Source organism: Ostrinia furnacalis, unplaced genomic scaffold, assembly GCF_004193835.3.
Source record: "Ostrinia furnacalis isolate ACB-3 unplaced genomic scaffold, ASM419383v2 OfSCF1376, whole genome shotgun sequence".
NCBI classification, from domain to species: Eukaryota; Metazoa; Arthropoda; class Insecta; order Lepidoptera; family Crambidae; genus Ostrinia; species Ostrinia furnacalis.
The window spans coordinates 314,611-332,463 of NW_021131615.1; the positions used below are offsets into that span (position 1 = coordinate 314,611).

General features: G+C 37.7%; 2 protein-coding genes and 2 non-coding genes across 4 annotated transcripts; 1 reads left to right on the plus strand and 3 right to left on the minus strand.

Moving 5' to 3' along the window:
• Positions 1–4,001: 4,001 nt before the first annotated feature.
• Positions 4,002–4,073, minus strand: TRNAC-GCA (transfer RNA cysteine (anticodon GCA)). The gene has a single exon. It is a non-coding gene; the product is annotated as a tRNA-Cys (tRNA).
• A 1,438-nt stretch (positions 4,074–5,511) lies between these two features.
• Positions 5,512–15,203, minus strand: LOC114352474 (transient receptor potential channel pyrexia). Its single transcript, XM_028304085.1, has 12 exons — positions 14,902–15,203; positions 14,545–14,662; positions 13,536–13,745; positions 12,806–13,023; positions 10,705–10,886; positions 10,100–10,281; positions 9,582–9,810; positions 9,222–9,380; positions 7,974–9,089; positions 7,621–7,881; positions 6,618–7,546; positions 5,512–5,678 (listed from the first exon to the last, which is right to left on the minus strand). Exons 1-11 carry the CDS (start codon positions 14,972–14,974, stop codon positions 6,671–6,673), a joined length of 3,624 nt encoding a protein of 1,207 aa, XP_028159886.1. The 5' UTR covers positions 14,975–15,203; the 3' UTR covers positions 5,512–5,678; positions 6,618–6,670.
• On the plus strand, positions 11,138–12,362 carry LOC114352476 (dynein light chain roadblock-type 2-like). The gene is made up of 4 exons (XM_028304090.1): positions 11,138–11,268; positions 11,451–11,529; positions 11,643–11,743; positions 12,172–12,362. The coding sequence occupies exons 1-4, from the start codon at positions 11,245–11,247 to the stop codon at positions 12,277–12,279; spliced, it is 312 nt and encodes a 103-aa protein (XP_028159891.1). The 5' UTR covers positions 11,138–11,244; the 3' UTR covers positions 12,280–12,362.
• Positions 15,204–16,088: 885 nt separating the features above from the next.
• LOC114352493 (U5 spliceosomal RNA) lies at positions 16,089–16,206 on the minus strand. The gene has a single exon (XR_003655865.1). It is a non-coding gene; the product is annotated as a U5 spliceosomal RNA (small nuclear RNA).
• Positions 16,207–17,853: the final 1,647 nt, after the last annotated feature.

Here is a 17,853-nt window from a genome sequence, read left to right on the forward strand (position 1 = left end):
GTTGGATTTTGACATATCTGTCAATGTCATGTCAAAAATAACCAATCATGCAGCATTTGGACCTCGCGTCTACGTATTGCCATCTGGCGGATTTTTCAATCGCGAAAACACTAATTGAAAGAAGATTTTTATTTTCTTTTAGTTTATTTACTTATGTAGGAAAGTAAGCATAATTGCATAAAAAAGTAAAATAATTTCGTTTAAATAAAACCGACGAAAAATTAAACTGACTCCGAAAAAGTATACACTAAAAGTAGAAAAATAATTTTACGTTATCTCCAATATTGTCGAAGTTATCGCTGGAAAATTAAACAAAGCATCGTATATTTTTTATTTAAAATTAATCAGTAATCGGAATAAGTGAATACTTAAAATAATATCGTTAAATTTACAGATTATTGTCTATGACTCACAGGTTACAGCACTGATGTGTCAGAGACAAGTCATAGACAATATGGAGATAACACATGATTTTAAACGTCAAGTCAATTTGACAAGTCTCACAAATTTTCATCGTCCACGTATTTTGCTAAAATAATTTGTTTCAAAGATTGATTTCAAACTTGTATAAACGTGAAAATAAAGTTGGTTTCATGGGCTTGTTAAATAATGTGTATGATATTATGAACACGTAAGTGATTATGGTGTAATTGTGTATGAAAGTGTCTGTTTACATCTCTGCTGGATTCTAAAAAATCAAGGTATAAAAGTTTGATGCGGGTGAACTATGGTCAGTGGGACTGTTTAACATTGCATGGGTGCAGAGGGGCATCGGGTGGGCCAGGCACAGTACAATATGGGAGCAGTAGAACTAGATAGCTTGTGAAATTAAAATAACATTTTTTTTTAAGTTTATCTAAATATATTATAAAATTATTGTTTATCAGTTAAATAAAGATAAAAAAATAGTTTTTTTTTCTAATAAGGGTTTAAATTTTATACTTTGGATGGTAATAATACTAAAAGGCGTTGGGTCCAAATGTTTATGTTGGGCATAAACTTACGACCTTATAATGGCGCTGCTGGATAGAGGCTGCAAAGATACCAACCAAATCTGGAAAGCATTGGACGAGGCATTTGTTGAGCAGTGGACGTCCTGTTGGATGATTAAAAAAACCTTTGGCTAATAATCTAAAAGCATAGCTAGGTTGTGGTTTCCAAGACAACCAGGGGCTATTCCCAAAGCTTCCACGTAGTAAGTAGATGCGTACAGTCAGTAAAAAAAGTTATTAAAACTCACTCTTAAAGCTCATTTAATTTTTGGAAGTAGACTTTTAAAAATCACTTTTAGACGTCCCAGTATTAACCCTATCACTGCTTCGGGACAATAAATGGGCCAGAAGAAGCAGCGAAAAAAACTCAGTCACTACTTATTTTTATTAGTGTATCTTAACTTACTATTAATTCTCTATACTGTGACCACCCACTGGATTCTCATGTTGTGTTCTGCTGTGTGCTTAAGCTGCGCTGGATATTTAATCCAGTCCAGTCGTTTTCAGCTTCTCCAGAATATCCTGTTCCTCGAGCATTGAAATATGTACTGCTAGTATAAGATCCCGCTATACAACGACCTTCACCGAGATGCTTATTTGATGNCGGTGAAGGTCGTTGTATATACAGGGTGTTTCTTGTAAGGTGTCAAGCCGAAAGCAGGTGATAGGTGAGGACTAGACCTATCGATTTCACCCCCATGTATGTTCTACGATTTTTCATAGTTTAGGAGTTATCGTTAATTTTGTGATTTTTTCAAATTGTATGACCCAGTAGGCTTTAAATTTTTTTATCTTTTTTTTGGGTCGACTTTTCTCAGATTTCTTTTTTTTGACAGATTCCCTATTAATTGCAGATTTTTGAAAAAAATAATCAACTTCCTATCTTTGATGCAAGATACAAAATTTTTGCTAGAAACATAAAAAATGTGTGTGTGTGTGTGTGTGTGTGTGTGAGAGAGAGAGAGAGAGAGAGAGAGAGCGCAAAAATGGGTGTAATAATTTAATTTAAAGTAAATGTTCAAAATGTCCGCCGTTGACCTGAATGCACATTCGACAACGACGCAAAAAATTCTTTGTAAAACCTTCTTCTTCATTTTAATTTGGTTTTGTGCTTCAGTCAGCTTTGTCCGCAGTTCATCAATATTTTCATATTCCCTATTGTATACCAGATGAAGGGCAAGAGCTTCCTCGTTGTGGATAAAAAATGTTCTTTTCAGATATTGTTTCTAAATGTGTTCTACATAACGTAAACTTAAGGGATTGCAAACATTACTTAGTCCTAAGAAAGTAAAAAACATGTAACGAAATCTCCAACTTCCCACTTGAGTGGAGCGATTACAGAAAATAATGGACTATTAAGTACATGTTTTTTTGTGTTATTATGAAAGTTCAGAAAACTGCGCAGTTTTTTAAATTATTTTGGACCTATGGAAGTTCTTTTTTTTTTCAAACCTTTAAGTTGAAAATTTTAGAATGTTCCGCTAAAAGCATATTTTTTATGTTTCTAGCAAAAATTTTGTATCTTGCATCAAAGATAGGAAGTTGATTATTTTTTTAAAAAATCTGCAATTAATAGGGAATCTGTCAAAAAAAAGAAATCTGAGAAAAGTCGACCCAAAAAAAAGATAAAAAAATTTAAAGCCTACTGGGTCATACAATTTGAAAAAATCACAAAATTAACGATAACTTCTAAACTATGAAAAATCGTAGAACATACATGGGGGTAAAATCGATAGGTCTAGTCCTCACCTATCACCTGCCTTCGGCTTGACACCTTACAAGAAACACCCTGTATAGCGGGATCTTAGACTATGCTCACTGCTGCTGCAGTTCTGTTCGCGACAGCTATTTGTTTGGTACAGTAACTATAAATGTGCCTGCCGAAAAATGTTGGCGACGTTCTTTGGAAACAAGTAAACAAACTGTACCTATTTTAAATAATATTTGCTGTCCAGCATGTGTAAGCTTACAGTCGTACTAGTTTTTGTCTGTGGCATCATCTGAAATTCAGTTGGTCACAGAAAGACATACTTGCTTTTGATTTTATCGTTGTTAAACTCTGTTATTCTAGTGCATAAACTATATATTATACCTACTCGTAGTTAATAGTAATACTGTAAAGTTTCTTCAAAATTTATTCAATAAGTAGTTTACCGCTTATTAGGAAGTAAGTACTTACTTACTTGCCGTATAATATTAGCGCTACTAATTCCTAGGAATTAGGATGTACTGAAAGTTTGGCGCTGAAGATTTGGATAAATAGTGTTTGTGACCATCAGCTACTGGTTTAATATACCTACTTGTATTTGTCAATGTAACTAGCATGTAGTTAGTATCTGTGACAATTCATACAAAATACCAAAATAGCTACGACTATTTGTTTTGTTTGTACAAAATATTATTTGTGTTGCCATGTTTCAGCACACGGTCCCGAACTGTGAGATAAGTAGCAAGTAGGTATAGCATTACCCCCAGCTTTCCCTGTTGCGGTGAGGTTTATTAACAAACTTTGCCTACCCGCAGACGTTATTTTTCCTCGTTTTAATAAGAAGGCTTTGGCTTGCTCCCTTTTAGGGTAAAGTCAAAAGTGGAATTTTGTCCTTCTGAAAAAGTTTGCGTTGAAAACTTTGCCGCTTCAGTGGCCAGTTTGAATAAAATAATGTAGTGTCAAATAAATTTGGAGACCAAGAGCTTTTTTTTGCATGGGCAACTTTTTTAAATTCATTCATCTAGATTCTAGACGTAGACGCTGGTATAGTTCCAAAATACTGAACTGTCCTATGCATGACATTGACAGCGGGGCGCCACCGTCAATACCGGATCGCTGGTTCAGATTTTTGCCATGTTGGAAACCATATAGTTGAACGATGGTAGCGCCCCCCTGTCATTGAGTTTGGTGGGACAGTTCAGCGTGGGTCATCTATATTTATTGATACAGGCACAGAATAATAATAAGTACTATACAGGCCAAGAGCTTCCTCGGTGAGGATAAAAAAAATACCGCCCGGCAGGGGACACCCGGGTTTGAACCGGGGACCTCTCGATCTGCAGTCGAATGCTCTACCACTGAGCTATATCCCCGCTGTCAGCTGATCGCGAAATTCTGGACTACCGTCGACTTACACAGATGGCAGCACATCAAGCTTATCACTGCACTTTGGCTTTTATGTACTTGTTATAAGATCGAATTTCCAAAAAAAAACTACCTTCATAGAAATATTTTTTTCGAAAAGATTTTTATACCTAAGTCTTTATTTTATCAAAAGTTGACACAACAATCTAACTCATTTCAAATAACATTGTAAAAATGTTATAACATGTAATACCAACAAAGTAATGGAAAGTCATCACTACTATCACGGTAATACTATCTATACAGTATTCCAACTCGGCCATATTTTTGAAATAAATGTCAACAGTCGCGCGGTACGTCACGGTATGACAACATGCGATAGGGCTGCCTACCTACAGTACTTACCCATTCTAATTACATCTGTCTACTTAGAATTTCTATCTAGTTTTGTGATTGTAATTTTTTTTATTTAGACAAACAAAATACTTTGTGAATGGAATAGGATAAAAATGCGTGTTGTTTTGTGTTAGTAGATTTAATTTAAAAAAATATACTAATATAATTTTGAATCTACTAATCATAATGAGTACCTACTTAATGACCTGTTACTTTAATTTCAGGCGGATGAAGTCGTGGGCAAAAGCTGGTTTAATACAATATAATTTTTATTTCAAATCAAACTGACTGAAAATGGCCATTTTTGACTGTTAATAACTTGTTTTTGACAAATTTGACCGTAAATGACGGTAGTCAAATTCAATCACCTTAGTCATTTTCAACACTAGCTAGGCCATCGACGTCCGTTCGGCACATTCGCGACACCCCTAACCCTAACTTTTGGATTTCGACCGCGTCCCGAGATTTGAAATTCGAAGGAAAGCTCGCGTTTCGTCGGTTTATATGAAGTTATAATACTGTATGATATTATTACCGTGCTACTATACTTGAAAGTAGCAATGATTGATTTATTTATTCTTATAATAACAGACTATAAACTAGCTTTTTAGCCCGTAGCGGGCGACCAAAACTAGTACTAAAATACTATAAAATTATAACAATTCTTACGAATTAATACAGTTAGGTTTTCACTATTAGTCATGTATTTTTACAAAGGGTCGATTATCGAAATACAGAACGTTATATTATGGTTTTATTTCCAGTTTCCGAGAAGTATTTTGAACTTCATAATTAGTGTAAATAAAAATAAATCTTAATGTTTGCTCATTAGCTTGGGGAAATACGAATATGAATAATAAATGGGTGACGTTTAGATAGCGATTTGTAAATACTACTTATGTTTTATTTAGCAATATTTTATGGCTAAGTATAGATAGAATAAGTATTTACGTATTTATTTTATTGAACACTACTACACACAGTCAATCACAAGAAATGCTTACAAAGTTAAAAGGCACAATTTAGGCGGTCTTATGATTTAATCCATACTTTTTCTTTTACTAATTAATATGTAAAATAATAAAATATGGTTCCTGATAGATCAGACTGATACTTAACATTGATTACGAACTTTACGTTCGATAAGTCATTGTTATTTTATCCAAAATAGTCTTTTAATGACGCTTAATGTTAATTAAAAATTGGATAAGGAGTAATAGGGGAGAGTTCGGTATATTGTACCGCCGGGTAAATTGTACCACCCTCATATTTCGTAAAGTACCTATTTATTGAATGTCTGTAATTGCAACACTCAGCGATACACAACTAAAATCAATTAATATCGGCCATGTGGTTTTTGCTGTGACAACAAACACGTGTGTTTTATTTTGAAAAGTATTTTTTAATTGTTTTCAAGTAACTTTTGACAATACATGTTTTGTTTGTAATTTTGTTAAATTTAATCATAGGGTGTATCTAATATATTATTTAGAAGCGTAAATTACTGTGGATTACAATTATTTGAAACATTTTTCAGTATTTATAAGCTATATTTTTTACCGATTTTTTAAAAGCACTATCACCTAGTCGGCTAAATTGTACCACATCAAGTTGTATGGAACTTTACCAAAGGATTTTGAAATTTTTTTTAGTAAATCATATTTTGAAGTTATAATAGCGTAGTTATGTTTGACTAACAATAAATGAAAGCAAAAGACTGGCAAAGTAGATTAGGTACAAGTGTGCGTTACGATAATTGGAATTACAAAACTTGTACTCAAAATCGTGATAACGTGTAAAACAATATCGATTGTCTATGTTATTAACTACTGTTCCTTTTCGTTTCCTAATTTGTTAAGAATGTGTCGTATATTATTTTGCCATAGTTTTTTTATAGGCTTGAAATTTATTGAAATCCAATTTAGTAACCCTGTGGTACAAATTATCGAACCGGTTGGCTAAATTTGACCGAAGCTCTGAACTCGTACTTTGTTGATTTGTGCTAAATATACAAAAATCATGTTAATTAATACTTATAAAATAGTAAGTTGAATAATGTATCTTTTATTATATACCATGGACATTAGCAAAAACAAAAGAAAACTATGAGTAAAATGGGATTGAAAAAAACTGGTCCAAATTAGCGGACTCTCCCTTAATACCTCAGCCTTTAAGTAAAATGGAATTCTTTTTAGAAAATTTCTAGCTGCTACTTCGCAATACTACCAATCTTACTCTCCAGCCTCATCAAGAACTCTTTGATTTCCAACATTTCTATAGACATCTGATCGACTTTAACATTCAGTGCTTCTAACGGCGACTTCTCATCTGTCAGACTTGTGACCTGTTCCCTGACTCCCGTCATCTCCCCATCCAAATGATTAAGCCTTTTCATAAGTTCCTCATGTCTAAACCTGTTCTTTCCTGGTCGACTCTCTAAGTCCTTTTGCGCCTCAGTCGCCTCAATTTGTCTCCGCTTCTTCGCAACAATTTCCTCATGTATATCATTCAGCAACACCTTGAAGTTCCTAACGTCTAACTCGTCGTCCTGCTGCTTCTTCTGCGACTGTGCCTTATTGAAAATTGCGTCCCGAATCCTTGACGGAAGAATCTTGGAGATCCTCCATCTAGGTCTCCCAGGTCTTAGCGTCAACACTCCGCTAACGTTTCTTTTATATTTGATCTTACTATTGACCCGTCTTGGTAATATTCTGCTAAAGATTCTGTTGTAGACTAAAGTGTCTAGAGTGCTCAAGAAACCAACTTGTTTGTCAAGCCTTCTGATGTTCCCAAGGAGTTCTAGGTCGGTGATGTCGTTAACGGCCACACCAACCATCAGGTTCATGAGGACGATGGCCGCCAAGATGAGGAAAGCAACAAAAATGAGGCGGACGACTTGGAAGGAGAAGGCGAGTTGGTTGGAGTGCTCCTCGTCGAAGAGAGAGTCGTACTCGAATTCTGACGTCATCATGACGACAGTCTTTATAAGGGCAGCAAACGGGCTGTCGAAAGGAGTCTTAGACCGAAACTGAATCATGAAGCTGAGAGAGAAACCGATGACTAAGAAGGCAAATGTTAATAGAATCTGAAACAATGATTTAGTTACATATAGTGTTACTTTAAGAAGTTTTGTCAAATTAATAAAAAAAATATTCTCACCTTAACAACGTTGGACGCCACCTTGCCAAACATAAGCACATAATATCCCCAGTTTGGGAACCGGGACAACAAGAACATCATCTGGATCCAGGCCAGGAGAAGGGCTCCAGTGGCCACATGTCTTGGCCACTCAGCGTCCTCCCAACCCGGTATCAAGACTGCAGGTGGAAGAAGGACGGCCAGGCCTAGGGAACCAAATTTCACCCATGTTTCTAGTTGGAAAAAGTAGCGGCTGCTCTTGACATTCATGTAGAGTAGTTCCTGAAAGGATATTTTGAATTAAAATATGTATACATAGATACTGCTTTCAATAAAAGTAGGATGAGAAATAAAAGAATGTTTTAATTACTCACTTGCAACAGAATCAATGAAATTGTACCGTATACTATGTATCCCCATATCGTTGAATTAAGCCAATCTGGTTTCGTTTCAAGAGTGTCCTTGTAAAAGAATACAGATATAGCAAAAATAGTCAACGACATAACAAAAAGGCCATAAAATGCTATGATTGTGTAGAAAAATGGTAACAGCGCTCTCCATTTAAGATATAAAAAGCTTTCTATTAAAGGATGGACCAGAAGCCTTTTTTGTCCATGTCTATTGCCTGTTTTAAGGAGGGCTTCGATAACTTTCATTTGTTCCATTTCACACACACTGGGCATCAAAATTCTATAATCAACTGTTACTTCACAATTTGGGTCCTGAATGTTCTGTTCATTTGTAGAAATATAAGAATCTAAGACGTCTTCCAGAAATTCTGTTGGTTTCGACAAGTTGTTTATTATCATGTCTATAGCAGTTCTTTTGAACTTCTTTGGTCCATCTGTGTGGCCAGCTAGATTTGCCCCTTCTCTCAAAAGAAGAACTATGACATCTCTGCTGCCGTGGTGACTAGCAGAATGCAATGGGAACCATCCCATGCAATTGACTTCGTGTATTGTTGTCTTATCATAATTTAGAATGACTTTTGCGATTTCACCATGATTTTTGACGGCTGCTATGTGCAGTGGCGTCGAAGATTTGTGTGGGCTGCTGGTTGTTCTTAGCCTAATGTCAGCGTTTCTGGACATGAGCAGTTCAACGCACTCTAAATGATTTTCGGAGACAGCAAAATGGATTGGCCCAAATCCTCTTCGGTCTCCTTGGGTGAGACTGTTAAGCATCAAGTTAGTAGCTTCTTTGTCATGATCTAGTAACACTTTGAGTACATCGACGTGCCCTCTTTCTGCAGCCACGTGGAATACATTGACGTCGCCTGTTAGAGTTTTCTTTATAGATGCACCTTCATTTAGGATTGCGACGACGCAAGCAGTGTGGTTGTTGATGATGGCTTTGAATAGAGCCGTCTCTCCTTCTTCGTTTTGATAGTCAATGGCGTCTTTTTGTTTGGCAACACTGAGGATTTCATTTAGGACGTCTAAGTTGCCTAATGCTGCAGCTGAGTGTATTGGAGTTTCACCGTCGTTTGCCTAAAATTGAATAGAAAGGTTTAATGTTTTTTTTCCAGTACTTTGTCGGTTAAATACCTACCACATGGAATACCGCATAATTGACAACTAAATATCTCCTTATTCTGGATATTTTTTTCTTAAGTCTTGTACCTTCAGAGTGACGTCAGCTCCAGCCTCTAATGCCACGCACACGCCTGGCACCCACGCAGCTTCAATGGCCGCCTGCAAGACCGTGTGTCCATCGCGATCTTTCACGTCTACCATCGCTGACAACGGATCAGTGTCATTTCTGCCTTCATTAGCTAATATCTGAAAATTAGTTTGGTCTCAATTAATAACAGATTCACGTAGCATGCTGCTGAGATATTGATCAATAAGTTGGTGATGGTGTCACAAAAATCCATATTGCGACAGCTTGTGTAGCTTAATTTTTCGCTTATTAGCTTGACTTAAAAGTCTTTGGGTAGGTGCAGCTTAATAATGCTATTTGGTAATCATCTTTTTTCTCACCTTTAAAGGATCTTCCAACTGCTTCTTCACACACACATGAAGGGGGGTCTGTCCAGCAGTGTTCAAGGAGGCGATAGAAGCACCAACTTGGAGCAGTTCCTTGATGACGTCCTCATTTTCCAGCTCCACTGCGGTGTGGAGGGGGGTGTCCACGTGGTTAAGACCAGATACTTTCATGGTGTTGTTTTGACCACCAACTTTTAGGATCAGTTGGACTACTTCTTTGAAACTACGAACAAAAGCAAGCGTGAAAATTAGAATCTGTATGAGCTTTGTGAGAAGACAGAGTAGATACAGATCTATAAAGGATCGGATAAAGGCTTCCCCAAGGATTTTCCCAACAACCGGTCCTGCGCTGCTAGCATCCAGGTGCTTCACGCGACCTTCAGTAGATCCTCGGTTCACCAAGTAACCCAATAACATTAAGTCTTTATATTGAAATTGGCCTTCACAGGCTATACAGGAGTTGCAGGCGTAGAATCGAAAGGTGGGAACAGTCCCGTTAGTCATAAAGTTACCTCTGAGAATCGACAGGCATATCATAGTAGTACGCCGAGCCAGCGACATCCAGAGCCGTTCTGCCATTTTCGTCGCAGATGTTGGGGTCAGCTCCAGCTGCTAGGAGTAGCCGGGTGCACTGCTTCCGAGCGCATGAAGTCGCCACGTGGAGCGGCGTCCAGCCAGGTTTTAAGAGTGGCAGCTGTAAATAATAGTCATATTTTGTCAATGCTGGGTTTAAGTATCGTTCCTGACTATGAATTATTCTGGAATTTAATTGATTGAATTGAGTTACAACTATCAGTTACATTTTTCTACGACAGTCCGTTCGTTTCAGTTAAATGACGTCTTCTACTGGACAAAAGCCTCCTAAGGTTTTCCACAACGACCGGGCAAGTAGGTACGAGTACTTCCCACGACAGTGAAATGGCAATACCTCCTAATCAACATACTTGTGTTGCTGAGTAGTCATTGGCGTATCTTGGGTTACATTTCAGGGGGGGCGTAGGCTATATCAACCAATATCTTGGGATGGGCAATATTACTAAGACTTTTAAAATGGGCTAATTTAGAATCAGCCATGATTTCCTGTGGATGAATCTCCATGGATGACCTCTCCACTAACCGTTCCGTCAATATTCTTGCAGTCATGATCAATGTTGTCCTTCCAAGTGCTCGGCAGGAGGGTCTTGACCACTCCTAAGTCGCAGCGCACGTTGGCCAGGGATCTGGTCTTCTCGCTTAACTTCTTCACCTCCTCTTCCATGTCTGAAGACATGCTGTCGTTGTCGACGCGTTCATACATGCCTGGAAGAGATGAAGAATGAATTTAAATTGCTGCTAAAATGGAAAATGGGACTGTTCCCACCTCTCGTTCATTGGTGCACCTGTAGACATGATGCGGTGGATCAAACCATCTTTTAACCGTTCTTGCTGGTTCTTGCGCGTAAAATGCACATAGAAGCTTATGAAACTCAAAAAGAACTGGCACATAGAATAGAAACCATGAGTCACTATGGCTAGAAAAGAAAGAATAGTCAATTATTGTGACAGCAAACGTTGTTTGTGAAGGGAGAGCAATTTTTCGAAGAATTAATTTTTAATCGCTGTATATCCATTTATTTATCGAATTTGATTTTGATTTCACATAAAATCTTAGTTACACATGGAGATCGCTCAAAATTATATGGTAAGTTCGTTCGTTCATTTCAACCAAATGACGTGCGTAGGTATTCTGATGGACCAAAATCTTCCCCCAAGGATAACAACAACGACCGTTCCTCTGCGCTGCCCGCGTTTAGATGCCATCAAGTACCTCTAATACTATGAAAAGCTAATTCTTATCTTCTAATTATATGTTTATTGTTGTAGGGGCCGATTGCAACAAATACTATGAACAGAATCAACGAGAACGGCAATGTGGTGGGCACCATCATAGTCAACTGTGAAGGTGTGTGTTATCTTATTTACTCATGACAAGAACTCAGAGTACTGTTGTCCATTGACAGAGCTGATGTGATGCATAAAGATTTCGTTTATTAACTTTATTCTCCATATCCCTAGGATTCCCGGAGACTACGACCCTGGACAGCTTGACGGCTGCCACCTACTCCACCCATATGAGGAACCTCTCTCACCACGCCTCCAACGCCCTTAAAGAAATCGTAAGTGACATCTACGAGAAAATTAGTCTTTGGAAACTTCTATTTGTAACTACTAGTACATAGGCTATTCTAAGCTGAGGTTTTGTAGACAAACGACCATATACAGGTAGCAGGAAGGCGTTGGATGCAGGCCGCTACCAACCGGTCAGTATGGAAATCAATGGGGTGGCCTGTTTTCAGTAGTTGATGATTATGGCTGAAATGATGATGATGAATCTGTTGATAAGTACCAACAGCTCATTTATTCGATTGCAAGCGAACGAGAGAACAGATGTGTCGTTTCGTGCCTCTTGAAGGTTTAAGAAAAATGTGAGAAGAATTCTTAATCTGAAGACTGATCGTTGCTCTTAAGTTTTTATTGGTTTTTGATTACCACGAACTACTAGAAACTAGTGGCAGTAGGGGTATAGTTTCTTCCTTGTTTTCAGGATGTCACAGACGATTTATTGGTGCTGAGGCTGGTGTCCAGGAAGACGGAGGCAGTGGTCGCACCAGATCACGAGTTCCACCTGATAGTGGTAATGAGACGTGCTTAAATATTTACTATTGATTTATAGTTGGTAACTGTAGATTGTGGCCGTTTTAGGTCATTGTTCTTTAGCATTGAAAATGTAATAAAACAAGCTTTATTTCTTTGCGAGTTTTGTCTATGATAGGATGAGAAGATAATAATATTTCCAGTTTGATATTGACTGTCACTTTTTCGTTTTCCAGTTTGTAGGCGACTATAATTTTAGGTGTTACTGGCACCAGCAATAAACGCATGTTATCTTACATACTGTACTGCTATATATACCTTTTGAAAATGAAATTAATTTTTGGAGAATCCGTTTTCACAATGTCCTTTTTTTACGTTCAGAAAACCAAAGTTTGCAAGCTAGTTATTGCTAGTAGTGCTAAAGGCGAACGCGAGAATTTTAGCATTTTGGTAGCATTAGCTACCAATGCTACCATATAAATTGAAGTAACTATGTAGAAGCTACTATGAAGGCAGTCAAATAGATCACAATACCTAACCTATGCATCGCCTTACTGTCTCTGCTTGACCATAAAATAAAATACCTTCAGGAAAGTCCAAAAGGATAGCCATTTGCCTGGCGTTTCCAGCCCATGCCGCCAGGTGCAGTGGTGTTCTGCCCAGTTTGTCCAGCCTGTACTTCTCGGCTCCAAACTTCACGAGCAGAGACAAGGCATCTCCACCGCTTAGGGCTGCGACGTGGCAGGCTGAGACGTAGTTCTGACGGCAGGTGGCGTTAGGGTTGGCTCCTGCTTTGAGGAGTCTGGAAATGGAATATAAAATGGGAAGGTGTGATAAGTCGCATTTTGAGAGCCGTGGTGCTCCTCGCAAGAAATTTGTTCTTCTGGATAAGTTTAGGTTACTTTATTTCTGAATGAGAATAGTAAGCTTGCATTTCATTTGCTACAAGTGTCAACAATTGAGCGATTTGAAACTGCATAAAAAGTTGTATGTATTGAAACACACGACGATTTTTAGGGATGTTTTTCCCGAGCTACTACAATGCAATATTACGTGCATCAGCTTGGTTCATTTTAAAAACATCGCAATCACATTTCCCTCCTGAGTTGTAGATATCATCGCTATATTGTATCTGCATTGGTATTAAAATTTTCATTCATTGTTACTTGAAAAACTCCCTGAATGAAAGAAGCAAAAGCAGAAGAATCTGATAGGATTAGATAAATCGTGCTTTGTGACGCTGCTTTATGTCAAGCAGTGGACTACCTCTATATTGCCAATAGGCTAAAATAATGATGATGAAAAACTCCTCACCTTTCCACCTCCTCAACCTCGTTCTCCTCAATAGCAGTCAGCAGCTCCGTGTTCAGTCTCCTGAGCCTCCTGTCGCTTCTTCTCCATTTCTTCGGGATGGCATCCACCCCTTCTGTCACCGGGGTGTTGTTGACCGTCGTGCATGGGGTGGTCAATGATACTGTGGAACCCGTCATGTTATTGTTGGACACGTGGAAGCCTGGGTAGTTTCTGTAAAGTAGATATTTTGTTTTTGTAATGATTTAGTTGCAAATAATTTGGAATTAGCAACACACACTAGTCAAATACTTTCTTGAGAAAGTGACCGATATAGGCCCGCAGAACTGCTAAAATCAAGTGGCAGTGGGCGGGGCACATAGCTTGTAAAGATGACGGCCGTTGGGATAGAAAAGTTCTCGAGTGGCAACCACGGGCCGGAAGACGTAGCATGAGCAGGCTTCCCACTAGGTGGACCGACGATCTGGTGAAGGTTGCGTGAAGAACGTGGATGCGGGCCGCGCAGGACCGGTCGTTGTAAAGACCTTTGTCCAATAGTGGACGTCATTTGACTGAAACTAAATTTGAATTTTTTTAAATGCAAGTTTAAAATGGAACTTTCTGGGCATTGCCTTGACCGATGCATTGGCACGGCAGCAGACTAGACTGCTCAATTAAGTTGTCTGTGCTTTCAAACTTTTGTGAAACGTATTAAGAAAAAGGTCCACAGAAGATTGTGGATAGTGACATAGGCAGCATGGCTTCAGACCTTTGGTCTGTTTCAGAATGAATGGAGCAAAATTGGCTTCTTTATTTTAGCGTGATTCAGAACTAGGTATTTTAGAAGAAAATGAAAGAAGAGCAACACTTGATGCGCTCTTCAGCGTACATAAACCAAAAATGTAATTCATCCAGACTTCTCAATTTAGATTTTAAAGAGCATTTTACCACGTCCCAACATTCCTTTTACCCCTACCACTGCATCCAGACAATGATGCGTATTGCGTTTGTACACTGCGTTAAAAATATTTACTTCAAGTCCGAGAGGCTGATGTCGCTGGGCAGGGCAGGTCGCAGCTGCGGATGTCTGTCCCCAGCACTCAGCAGAGGCTCCAGGTGGTCATCCTCCTCGGGGAGGCCCTGCTCTACATCTGGAATAAAAAAACGCCATATTACACTTTATAAACTGTTAATTTTGCTCACATTCGAGTGTGGATAGGTTTGTCACTGGATTTTTTTCCGGTGATGAACTGTTCAACTGTTCGCACTTGTCACTTATTTTTAGATTCTAGCCGATTACTTAAACATCGAGATATGAACGCATATTTTCGAATATTACACAAGAAATACCGGTTACTTTATTAAGCCGGCGAGCAAACACCCAACTGACCTGCATGTGAAAAACTCCGTTTGGCCCGCATTTTCTTACAAAAACGGTTTTCTACATAATCTATCGTACGCATCGCGTTTAATCCTCAAAATACACACTTTTCACGTTATAAGATTCATAATTATACAAAGATGCAAATTGCATTTCAAGACACTTAGCTGCCACTGACAATATTCTTGTCCCTTTCATTGCTAGTAAATGATAAGTATTTTCAATTGTTTTTTTTTATATTTTATTGTCTATACCTATTTAACTTTTAGCTCTATATTTTAAATAGTTAAGTAAGCACAACAAATCTGTGAATCACACCCGTATCAACGTGCGACTGACTGACGATGCCTTAGAACTATCTTAACAAACCAAACAAACAATCGCAAGGTCGCGATGATATTTAGCGCTGAGTAATGTTGGGGAAAACGTCTGTTTTAAGTACCTAACCTGTTTGCGAATTAATATTTGAGAATTTTAGACATAAATGTATTTCTAATTAGCGGCCGCCCGCTACTTAATCCCTTAGGGGTTGAATTTTGCCAAATCCCATCTCATTAGCACCTACGTTCTAAAAGGAACTCCTATGCAAAATTTGAGACTCCTAGCACTTCTAGTTTCTGAGATACTGTGATGAGTGAGTGAGTCAGTGACCTAATTTTGTACCGTAGTCGTCTCTACTTACACTTAGGGCCAGTCAAGTCCCAATAACTCTTTTTATTTGTATGCGAATGCGAGGTAAATGTAAATTTAATTTTACACATTGCCTCATTTTTCCTTTGTTTGATCAATGATTGACTGATAGAGATTGCCTTTTGGCATTATGTCCACCATACATTCCACCAAATTATTTATTTGATTACCTATGTGTGTGAATCTATACTAATATTATAAATGCGAAAGTAACTCTGTCTGTCTTGCTTTCACGCCTAACCACTGAACTGATTTTAATGAAATTTGGCATATAGATTTATAGTTTAAGTCCCGGGAAAGGACATAGAATAGTTTTTATCCGGATTTTTAAAACAGAGACGTGCGCGATAAAGTTTTTCTGTGACAGTCAAAATTCCACGCGGGAGAAGCCGCGGGCGGAAAGCTAGTTTCTAATAAAGACACGTTATGAAGATAATTAAGTATACTTACATTATTATTATGACATAATAAAACTTATCCTATCAGTATTCTTCATTCAGTTTCTATACCCTGCCGAAACAGGGTTTTTCAAAAATAGAGTTAGACTCATTTGAGTGTTCCCCTCCACGGAAATCTTTAGTAAAAGGCGAAAGATTTATACGTATTGAAGGGAAACCAGAGTGACGATGTCGGCAGTCGCCGGAGTACTTAAGTTCGGGAAAAAATCAAATGATATCGCGAGTCAACTCAGCACAGCTCCATCTAGCGGTACTGGTGAGAAACACAACTTGTGTCTGCCATCTGCTTGTTTGGCGCAGTCGGGTATTTATTATGATTACTATTTTAGTCCAGTCATTACGTACATTCAAAAAAGAAAATGAATTTGCGCTTCTAATTTTTTAATATGTTGTAGGGGATGCCTAGAAAAGCTTAACTTGAGATTGTCGACCAAACTTTCCTAGGAGCTTTCGCCGCCATGTTGAAAAAAGGGGTAAAATTTGTTTTTCGGCAATAACTCGGCTATCCGATGAGACTCGAAAATTTTTGTAGGACACTTTTTGTAGCTTTCTTTGTGCTCTACAATAACGCCCGAACCATTTTTAGCGTATCATGCATCGTTATCGAGATATCGATCGATAAAGTCAAAAATTTTGGACACAAATTATTTCGGAATAATTAAATAATTAACGTCAGATACGTACAACATAACTTCGAAGGAAAGGTTGCAATCATATTCGACGGTTATCCGACTGATATGACACTCGCTGGAACGAAAACTTCGGAAAGAGTACGACGTTCGAGAAAAAACCAATCGCCGGAGTTCACATTCGATGAGACAACTACTCCAAAAGTTAGCCAGGAGAAGTTTCTCACAAGGGATCAAAACAAGAACCAACTAATACAAATGCTTTGCCGTTACTTAAAAAAAAGTAATTAAAAAGTAATTAAAAGTAATTAAATTTTACTTTTTACTTTTTAATTAATTATTTAATTATTTCGGAATTTTTCATATTTATTAAGACCCAAAGAAAAAAAAAGAAAAAAACAAAAATTGTGTCCAAAATTTTTGACTTTATCGATCGATATCTCGATAACGATGCATGATACGCTAAAAATGGTTCGGGCGTTATTGTAGAGCACAAAGAAAGCTACAAAAAGTGTCCTACAAAAATTTTCGAATCTCATCGGATAGCCGAGTTATTGCCGAAAAACAAATTTTAAGCGTTTTCCAAGATGGCGGCGAAAGCTCCTAGGAAAGCTTGGTCGACAATCTCAAGTTAAGCTTTTCTAGGTATCCCCTACAACATATTAAAAAATTAGAAGCGCAAATTCATTTTCTTTTATTTGCCTTTTTTTCGGACGAAATGACTGGACTATTTGCTTTAGGGCTGATTTTTCAATCGTCAGATATCTTTTAACTGAAGAATAAGCTTGTCATTTTGACATATTTCCAATACTAAAACTGTCAATGTGCCAAACTTATTCTTCAGTTAAAATTTATCCGACGATTGAAAAATCTGCCCTTACATAAATTAGACGAAGCAAAAACAAAAATCGCGTAATAATATGACATCTTGCCTTTTCTCAATCAAAATACTGAATGCTTGCTTCACGTTTTTTACACCTCAGTGAATAATTAAAAGAAGAAATCCTCACAAAGTTCTCATACGCTTTTGATCCCTACGTTGTCATTGCTCTCACAAAACCCTCAGTGATTTCAATTCCAAACATCAATCCATTTTTACTGTTCAATTTTACCACTGAAATTCCTTGAAAGAATTTAATCTCATTTCTCATATATGAAGTGAACGAAAATAACATATAAGTAAC